The 10733-nt window shown below is 34.9% G+C and overlaps 1 protein-coding gene across 1 annotated transcript; it reads left to right on the top strand.

The window, feature by feature from the left end:
* Nucleotides 1-208: 208 nt before the first annotated feature.
* LOC121855123 (RWD domain-containing protein 1-like) lies at nt 209-8300 on the top strand. Its single transcript, XM_042349987.1, has 5 exons — nt 209-374; nt 2996-3210; nt 3774-3917; nt 5280-5469; nt 7586-8300. Exons 1-5 carry the CDS (start codon nt 302-304, stop codon nt 7699-7701), a joined length of 738 nt encoding a protein of 245 aa, XP_042205921.1. The 5' UTR covers nt 209-301; the 3' UTR covers nt 7702-8300.
* The last annotated feature ends 2433 nt before the right edge of the window (nt 8301-10733 follow it).

Here is a 10733-nt window from a genome sequence, read left to right as displayed (position 1 = left end):
GGTACACCGATGAACTGAAGTAACTGTCTGAAATAGTTTTACCTGGATGACAGTACCAATAATGAAAAAAATCTACATAAGTATCTGTGTCTATATTCATATCTAAAACAACCTAAAAAATACAAATTATTATATGAATTTTGAGGTTAAATATATGTTATTGGTCTATTATTATTAAAACAGAGATTAATATTAGTGGAGAGGCAACTCGGACACGGGGTCTGCAACAACCAAAACACTGGCCTGGCTCACACGCTGCTTCACTATCCTCTAACTTCTGGATTCATATAATATACATAAAATGACTGACTATAAAGAAGAGCAGAATAACGAAATAGAAGCGCTGGAGTCTATATATCCAGATGAATTTGAAAGTAAGTATTAGACATAGCTTAAAGACTTGTATGCCATTTGGTGTCCATGTCATTTCAGAGGTGATATGACAACATTGCCTCATAATTTTCACATTCTACCCAACAGCATATAGTTTAAGTAGAATCAATACAATCTGCATGACGGATTTATTCATTTTAGAAGGTGCAGGTGTGGATTAGTTTATTGGAAAGATTTGTATCTGCCTCCAAGTATTACCCTGCCATCTGTAATGAGTGTGTGTGTGTATCATATTTTGTTCAATTTCTGGGCTTTCTTAGACTTATGATTTCCAGTATAACACAAGTTGGTATTTTTAAAGACCTGGGCTCCTAAACTACTAATTTAGGACATTTCACCATAGATCTTATTAAAATTTTGGACGGTGTTAAATTGTGTTGAAAAATTTGTCACTAGTACAGTTTTTTTAGGCTGATTCTAAGTATGCAACTCATTTTTTGGAGAAATAAATATTTAACATTTTATTGGCATTTGTTTGCAGGAACAATGTCTGTTTTTTCCACAACCTAATCCTAACCAAACCTAACCTAACAAAACAAACAAGCCAGTACACATCGCCAAATATTGGATGGGTACCTGTGCGAGTATATGTGGCGCCAGCGTTACAAAGGGCAAAATTTGAACGAGCTTATGTTAAGCATGATTTGCCAGCACTTCTGATTCATAGACCTGTAAGTCACAAATAAAACATTTCCACTAAACATGTGTTTCACATTTAAAATCAGCACGAAAAACTATCTTTAATGCAAGTTTAAAAAATTTGGAACATTCCAAATTTTTAATAATACCGGCACAATATTATTGCAATATGTTGCCACCAACCAAATCTTGAGAATTTTATCTTTGCAATCAATAGTTTAGACACTTCTAAGACATTTTTCTTCCATGAAGTTATGCTCTCAAACAACATAGAACTGAGATATTTATTGTTTTACTTTATTTTTTGTTCGTGTATTGGTTTCTTGTTCAACAATGCAAAGAAAGTCTAAATGGGGGATGGGCTTTTGTTTCAACCAATCAGAGCAAGATTTAGATGTAGCAGTGGCTCTTATGTTTAAGTTGTGTGAATGGTTCCATTCATGGACAGGAATTATTTTATTTTTTATTTTTTTTAGATAATAGGAAATGATAACTATTACTTTATGTTAGGTCTAATAGGTTAGATTGATTCATTCTATTAACGAATATTCCCAGACTTGCTGACCAACACATGCCAGATGTAAACAGTGAGCATTGGCATTGTGTGTGCCCCAAGCATAGAAACTGTATGTGCTTTGTTTCCTCATGAAAAACACCCAATAAATGGGAAGAAATCATTTTTCGTAATACTATACGTACTGTACTTGTATTATGTGTTACGAGTTTTTCTGTCCCGAACACTATTCTACACCCGTGTACTAGACGACATACCGGCTTTTAGTAGGTAGTAGGCAGCTACCAAACAGGGAGGTACTACCGTCTGGGAAGATATTGGAAGCATAATGTGTTGTCCAATGGTAGACCCTGCTGCCATATGGCATCATGAAAATTGTGACCAAGTCCCAGGTTCCTCAACTGACTTTTTGTCTCATTTACACACAATTGCAGGGTCTCGATTGTTTCTCTTACTTTGACAACACAACATACATATATTGTTTCTCACTATTGATTTTTCTTTTCTTTTTTCTTTATGGTTATTTATTATTTTTACAATGTTGTTGTTGTTATTATTATTATTATTATTATTATTTTAATATTTTATTGTTAATTTTGTATTTTTATTATAAATTTTATTGATTATGAATTATTAATATTATTATTATTATTATTATTATTATTATTATTATTATTATTAAATTTTTGCCTCCCAGGCCCCAATGTGGGTCAGTGACCTGTGCCCGGGTGGGCTAATGCCCGTAAAGAAGAGAAAAAATTATTTATTGGTAATGAAATGAAGATGGTGTAAGTTATTTATTTTAACACAGTTTCTTGGGATTCTCGTGATATGTGCGTAGGTCATGTGTGGTGTGCTCCTCAGGCTCATGTTATGACCATGATGGGCTAAGTATAAGTGAATCCAGGCCGTGTACAAACCAGGGGCAGGTCCAGGAATATTAAAGGGTGGGGGGGGGGTCCAAGAAGTTTTGGGTGGGGAAACATGGTGAGGAAAGTGAGCCCATCTAGCTGGGGGGTTTTGGGGGTGCACTGTAAACCCCCAGTTGAAATCTGACCAATATTATGGGCATTTTGAGACGACCATATTGAAACCATGTGCAATTGATATTAGGAGATATTCTGAGGTCAATAGTTATTACATTTTACTCTATAAAAGTGCCTGAGTACAATATTGTATTCAAGAAAAATTATTGGAATTTTCTGATGAAATGGGGGTCCGGATCCCCAGGGTCCCCCCTAGATCCGCCCCTGCAAACTATAAAGAGTCACAAATTACCCAGTACTTGACTGTGAACTGTATATCTGAAACTGTGCAAGCAAAGAAAATAATGTACAGTATATAAATTGAAAGTTGAGTGCATTTTAATGTTTCTTTTTACTGGTTTAGTGATTAATTCTTACAAGTACTGTAGTGCCTTCATTTTGTAACAGGTTTAATCTCTTTCAGTTTTAGATGTAGAACCACGACACAAGTTCAAAATCAGTGTCAAATCAGAGGGCTCTGATCCATATGACGAACTTAAAGTAGAACCGGCAGAGATTGTTCTCAGTTTTGAATATACTCCTACATATCCTGATGAGCCACCCATTATGGAGGTGATTCCTGTAGAAAATATAGAAGAGGAAGAGTTATCAGATTTGCGGGAACAGTTAGAAGCGCAGGTAAGTGTTGGATTCCTTTTGGAGCAACAGACAATGCTATTTTGGGATTGCCCAAAATCTTCACCCTAACTTATTTCACCTAAAGATTAACCAACCCAACCCAACCTAACCTAACCTAAGATGAAATAAGCTGGGGTGGAGATTCTTCAGGTGATCCCTATACTGAAGAGAAATGATGCATTTAGGATTACAGTAATAGAAAAGGGTTTAAGTAAGAATGCACACATCTACTTAAAGTCAAATTAAGTGAAGAAAATGAAAGATATACCTGATAGCTGCTATGTGGAGGTCTGTGTTTAGAAGAATAGTTTTCCGAGACTCCCAGCTTTCTTAGGTTCAATTATAATATGCTTTTTAAATTCTTCTGAAACACTCAATTTTACAATCACCAGGAGTTCGGTGTAATATTACTTGTAAATACTATTGGTACAGATAACCCACACAAGTTAGAAAATGACTGTAAAATGATGAGGTTGAGATAACCCCCCAAATTAAGTCTACTTGCTTGCTATTGTAGATGTTTTAATACAGATCCCCTTTTGTTAATCCAGAGTTGATTTCAGTGCGAGGAGAACGTAGGCATGGTGATGGTCTTCACATTAGTCTCATACACAGTGGAGTGGCTCACTACACACATGGAGACGCTGGCCCGCACAGCTAAAGATGAATTTGAACGCGAAAAGAAGGAATTGGAGGAAGCAGAACGAGTAAGTCCGAGCTGGAGGATAAGCACAATTTAACTTAATGAAAAATATGATCAGTTCATACAGATAGTTGATAGTTATTTGGGAAGCGTGCGTGATATTTTCTGCTTACGACTTTTGTACTTGGCAGCTTTCATAACACAAGACATCTGCTAGGGGGTCATATTTACTTTGACAAGTTTGTTTCTAACAGACCCTGCAAAGATAATTATTATTCCTGAGAATTATTCATATAGAAAATACACTGACAAAAAGTTCAATAAATTGCATGAAAATTTTTAAATAAATGTATTGGCCCTATGATAAACACATTTATCATCCCAGCCTGTATAAGCTGTAGGAAGTCTGACCAATCCACCTCTTCTTCCCAGAGTAGGAGCTTCCATGTTCACCTTTAATAAATAACTGACACAGCAATTCACTATCCTTTCCTCTTCTGATGGCTTTATCTTCCTATTTCTATTCATGAAAGCTGCTTTGTCAAATTGATCATGTGTTGGACAAAGATTTTCCAGTTATGATAAGTTTAAACAGATATTAGGGTCTTTAAATGACTTACTAATGCAACTTGAGCACATGATTGGACTTAATCTTTTCAAGTCCTATGAAATTGTTATTGAGGCCCAACAAGATTTTTTATAGATAAGCCAGTCTACTCGGTGCCATTCTCTAATTCTTTATGTAACATGAAACAAGTGGATAAATTAGTAACCTTTCTTCTTACTAGAAGTTTGGCTGTTTATAATAGTTCAATTTCAGATAGGAAACCCTACTGCTTCTCTGACTGGTTGAGGAGGACAGTGCAGTGAACAGTTTTCATGATGGAGATTCTTCCAGAGAGGTCATCAGAAATGGAATTTGATGTTAAAAGACCTTAAGCAATAATGGCCTTTAAATCTTAGGTCATCTTGATTTTTCTGACTTATTCTCTCCACTAGATGGCTCTTGTAACACAAAGGCTGTCAACATTTACTTCATACCCTATATAATCTTATTGGGTTTATTAGTCTTCTTTTTTCTTATATATTCAAATTTCAATGTTGCATGGTTTCATTTAGTTATTGCCTTATACATTTATCATGATGATTTTACTTAATTTCCTCTAGCGTATCCCCAGTTGATCTTGTTAATTCTACACAATTTAAATTTATTCTTTCGGATTTTGCTTATTTTCTTAGTTTTCATTTAAATTCATAAGGACATTTTTGTGTTTTAATAATATTTTTCTTCTTATATATCTCATGTGACTGTGCTTCTTATTGTTCTTTCATAACCATCATTGTTTATCCTGTCATTAATGTCTTACCCACACAATGTAGATTTATTTATAAGAATTTTGCATTGATAATTCCCTAATCCCAACAGAAAAAGTTTGAGGGCACTAGAGTGACGGTGGAAACCTTTCTGGTTTGGAAGGCAAAATTCGATGTGGAATTGGCTGCACTGCGAACAGAAAAAGAAAAGGAGGAAGAAAAGAACAAGAAATTAACGGGCCGTGAATTGTTCCAGACAGATCAGACCCTCAACGAGTCTGATTTAAGCTTCTTGGGTGATGGTAAATTCATCTCAATATGCAGTTTTTTATCTATATGTCATAAGTATTGTGTTGCCCCTTGAGATGTATATACGATATCTGAACCTGTATTTTATATATTGGTTTTGTTATTTTGTGTATAATTTACTTTTAACTATCCTGACTATTAACCCATTCATTGCAGCTGGTTTGAATTTCAAGTACAGTCTAACCTTCTTGTCGTACTTATTCTGTTCCATATACAGGTGTCTCTCGCTTATATGAATGGGATAATGTCCTTGAAATCCATTTGTTAAGTGAATTTTCATATCTTGAATAACAAAACATTTGGGGGAAAAAATTGGGTTCGATTCCCATTGAAAAGAAAATCCCACTATCATACTTACAAAAATTTAAATACGTTCACAAACAACAACAAAAAAATCTACCTAACTACAGTACTGTAATTTTGTAACTAACTACTGTACTGTAATAGGGGCACTAGCCCTTAAGAATTATGAGATTTTACAAGATATGAGGGACACAGTCTCCAGAGGAAAAAAAAGCACTTCTCCGTTATCTGCCCCTAGCAAAATTTAAAAATTTCTTAGTACAGTGCAGTATTTCTGAATTATATTAGGTGCTTCGTTCATGGTTATCAGATATAATGGCTCAAACTCTGGGCAATGATAAAACAAGTGGGAAAAAGCTTGCGTGGTAGACCATAGATGTGCACTCCACAACGACAGTCTTGAACTGAGTACTGACCGACACACAAAGTACGGCGCGTATAGTGGCTGTACTTTGTTTTTATTGTGGTGGGTGGTTGGCGGTCACATCCCATGGCAATCGGTGCATCATATATATTTGTAAATGTCTCGTATTTTGAAATTTGACCAAATATTACGAAATTTGTAATATATATTTTGTAATGACAAAACATTTCTAATTATGAGTGATTTCGAATTAGAAGAGTACGAATTATGGGAGTTTTACTGTAACTAAGTACAAGAAATCCCTATTATCAAACCTAAGAAAGGAAATACTGTACTGTAGGATCATAAAAAAAAAAAAAAACTCGCCCTAAGTATACTGTAAATTGGTACCTAACTACTGTACTGTAAATTAGTAACGGATTACTGTAATTTAGAGCTTAACACATTAAAAATACTAATTGAAATATTGATTTGGTACATCACCTTAAAGGACCATATTCCTATTAGCAAGAATAGTTTTCATATATGGTTAGCCCTTATTTGCAGGGGTTAGGTTCCAAGGAATGGCGCAAATAGGTAAAACCCTGAATAGCAACTTATACTACCTTAGTGCACTACTGTATACCTATACCAAACAACTGACCAGCCGTGGCAGCACTCATCTCCTCCTTTAACTTGTCTAATAATCCAACTTTCTTTGTCAGGGTCATCACTTGATTTCTGCCTTAAATATTTCACTTCACTAGCATTATTAGCACTGACACTAGGCAGTCTATTAGGGGCCATTTTCACACGGAAACACTAAAGTTTTGAGAGTGCAACACAAGATGCTGTGGAAAAAGGCTCGCAAGCTAGCCACCATAACCACCATTTGCTTACCATGAATCATCAAAATAATGAATCAGAAACCTGCAAATGACAAGGGTCTACTGTACAGTAATATGAAAGAGGTGTGAGAACAGAAAATTCGTATGAGCCAATTTTTGTAGCTTGAACTTTCATATAGCAAGGGATACCTGTATGTACAGTATATGGTATATCTGCTAATCATAGAGTTAATGACCATTCAGATAACCAGAAGAATCGTCACCAGCTTATTTCACCTAAAGATTAACACTAGAACACTATTTGGGGGAATGAGGTTAGGATGCTGGGGTGGAGATTCTTCAGTTGATCAAACCATTATTAAGTACTGGTACAGTAATAAGACTTATATTAGACATACACTTTTTAAAAGTAGAGAAAGATAAGATTTCCAGTTTTTCAGGTCATGTCCAATGATCAGTATAGTGGAGACAAGCTTTATTTTGACCAAACAATAAGTGATATAACATTTTCAAGGTTATTGTAATTTTGAATTTTTGCACTGAAAGAAAGATTTTTTAAGTGCTGTTAGTTAGGGTGTGGGATTTTAGAAAAAGTAACTTGATTTGTTTTTACAGGAGAGGGAGAAGTTACTGTAGACGAAAGTTTATTCCAAGACCTGGATGACCTCGACCTGGACGAAGAGGATGATGAAGACTTTGTGCCTGATGTGGATGAAGGTTTATCCGACTAGGAAATATTATTAACCCTCATAAATTGGAAATGTTCATCATTATTTGTAAATCCATCACATCATTTCTTTGTCACTCATTTCATTCTTAAAAGAAAAAAATCAATAAAAAGCAAGTGGTAATGGCTTTGCCAATAATAACTTTTGCAAATTTATTACAATTGTGCAAAAAAAGGTTTAAAGCAAAAAATATACATGGTTTTGGGAGGTGCTACTCCTTACAGGTTTAGATTAACTCTTATGTATGTAAATATAAATTCATTCATATGAAAGAGTAATTATCAGATTAAGGAGAAGCAGGAAAATGTAGCTTCATCAAAGTCATATATAACAGCACAGGTTTAATCTTTCTTAATGCAAAATTCATGGAAAATTTTAAATTTGTCAAATTTTTATTAAAAGACCAGTGGTAATAAGGGTATACCCAAAGTTTACATTTATTTGTTCAATATCCACTTGATCCCATCCTCCCATTATTGTTAATAACTCGTGCAAGTATCCAAGGACCAGGGCTATTTATACAACCTTGATTGAAAATCTTTATTAAGAATTTTCCCATAAAGCTGCTGACAGTTTTTACTAAAATAAAAATTATATTGATATGAATTGTTGCTTTTTCCTTGATTACTTCTCAAAAGAAGTTTATTATTTGCAGGTACACAAGTCCTCCATTCTTGAGGGCATCTTATGGCTCACCACCATTAGAAAACCTAGCAGAACCATTGTTTATAGAGGTGCTCGCTTCTTAATGTGTATGCATTTACTTGAACCTGTAATTGTTGTTCAGAGGTAGAAAGAGAGGAAGAAACTGTACAAAAATTGTAAGTCTTATGCCTTACAGAATTTTTGGCAAAAAAATAGATTTTGTTCAAAATTTCAGTATAGGTACTCCTGAACATGCTGATTAAGGAGCTGTTAACCAAAATTTGATATCTGCATTATTACTTATTCAAATGACTTGCAAAAGTACCGTATATACTCTTGTATAGTTCGAGTTTTTAAGACCAAATTTTTAGGCAAAAAATTGGGGGTCGTCCTATACATGCGTAGTAGTTTTGTTAGGTTGAACCCGTGCATGATGGGAAGGGCGAGGAGCAACTTTTAGCTTCAGACATGAAAAATATTTACTATTTACTGCCAGTAAACAATGGAAATGTAAAATATGTACCAATTAGTAATGAAAAGTTGTGCAGTTCCTTCAGCAAATGCTCACCAACTTACAATAGGCTAAATTACCTTACAATGTGCTTTCAGTAGTCTATGTTGAAGTTCTTAGCACAGGCTAACTTATCATATCATATATACGGTATCACAGTTCTCATTGATCTACAAAAAATACTGGTAATAAAAACCTTTTCGATATTTCACACTTAATATAATACCCGGTAATCTACTTCAACCTCCTATTGTTTACAACGACGCATGACGCACCTCCAGCTGTTGCGTCAGCTAGACGGTACACGTGTTTTTTCGAATCGTTTTCAGTTAAACTGTTACATCACATGTATATTTTACCTTAACTGTGCCTGAACGAATATATTCTTGGAAATAAATAGTAGTTTTGCTGAAACGTGATGTATTTTAATGTAAAATAGGATAAAATACATGACGAAAACAAAAGATTTTACCTAACCTTCCGATGTTCAAGAGGTTACTTGTTTTTTTAATAGTTTTTGGTTAAAATATTGTTATATTACAATAGTATTCTATTCATACTGTGCTTCATATAATGCATTCACGGAAATGTAATATTTTTGCTGAAATGACGTACGTATTACAGTGGAAAGTGGGATAAAATCGTGACGAAAACAATGACTTTCGCTTTCTTTCGTTCAAAAGATGTTACCGTAATCGCTTTTCGAATGGTTTAGTTAAAAAACTATTGTACTGTATTACAATAATATTCCCTCCTAATTGACTTGAATAAATACTTGAATGGAAATATACAATATTTTTGTTGAAACTACCCGTGTTTCAGTGTAAAGTGTCGTAATAATAAATGGTAAACAATTTGCCTTCGGCACTCGTGTTTCAGGCACGGCGAGCCTCAATTTATTGGACGTAGAGCGTTTTTACTGAAGGTTTTGTTGTTCCATTACCCTCAAAAACGTGGGTCGAACTATAAACGAGGAATATCATAAATTAATGATTTCTTGGTAAAAAAATCAGGGTCGACCAATAAACGAGGGGGGGTTATAGACGAGTATATACGGTAATTAAAATTTTCTAAAAGCCATTTGAACAAGAAATAATCCAGATATCAAATTTTGGTCAACAGCTCCTTAATCAGCATGTTCAGGAGTACCTGTACTGAGATTTTGAACAAAATCTATTTTTTGGCCAAAAATCCTGTAAGGCATAAGACTTACAATTTTTGTCATTTTCGGCCAAAAAATAGATTTTGTTCAAAATCTCAGTACAGGTACTCCTGAACATGCTGATTAAGGAGCTGTTGACCAAAATTTGATATCTGGATTATTTCTTGTTCAAATGGCTTTTAGAAAATTGTAATTGGTGTTAACTATGGTAGTACTGTAGCAGATCAAGGAGCGGAGACCATCAGTGGCTGACTGAAAGCGTCAGATCCGGAAGTGAAAGTTTCGGTGGGGTGTTCACCCGCTGTACACGGTACTCAATGGTTAGCAGGTCATATTCAATAGGTCTTGACTGACAGGTCACTTGCATGGAGGAAGGGGAATGGAGGACAAGATTTTGGGGTAGATGGAAATTGCCCGTACAACCACCGATAAATAGGTAGATCCGGAGTTGAAGTCTAGTGACAATTCAGAACAGGTTTCTCTTCCTAACTTAACTGTTTCTGACTTTGGAGAAACTTATAGGTGTTATTTGATTATTCATGTATCTGAGTCATATATCAACATCACGATTCCTAAAGCAAGTTATGGTCTTTGTGGGAGAATGTACTGCATAATACAACATTGGAGCATAAGTGACTATTTGGGCCTGCGAATGAGTCCCTCCAAATTCCATCATCATTCTTCAAGTCCAATTCCCGTACCACCAATCTACGTACC

Source organism: Homarus americanus, unplaced genomic scaffold (assembly GCF_018991925.1).
Source record: "Homarus americanus isolate GMGI-L3 unplaced genomic scaffold, GMGI_Hamer_2.0 scaffold30440, whole genome shotgun sequence".
In the NCBI taxonomy this organism is placed as follows: domain Eukaryota; kingdom Metazoa; phylum Arthropoda; class Malacostraca; order Decapoda; family Nephropidae; genus Homarus; species Homarus americanus.
Note: the sequence above shows the minus strand (reverse complement) of the source record. Positions and strands in the feature narration are given on the sequence as shown.

Bases quoted from the DNA above. Each gene is read 5' to 3' on its own strand.
- LOC121855123 (XM_042349987.1), top strand. From the start codon at position 302: ATGACTGACTATAAAGAAGAGCAGAATAACGAAATAGAAGCGCTGGAG. The intron at 375-2,995 runs GTAAGTATTAGA...AATCTCTTTCAG, and splicing joins ATATCCAGATGAATTTGAAA to TTTTAGATGTAGAACCACGA. The intron at 3,918-5,279 runs GTAAGTCCGAGC...TAATCCCAACAG, and splicing joins AATTGGAGGAAGCAGAACGA to AAAAAGTTTGAGGGCACTAG.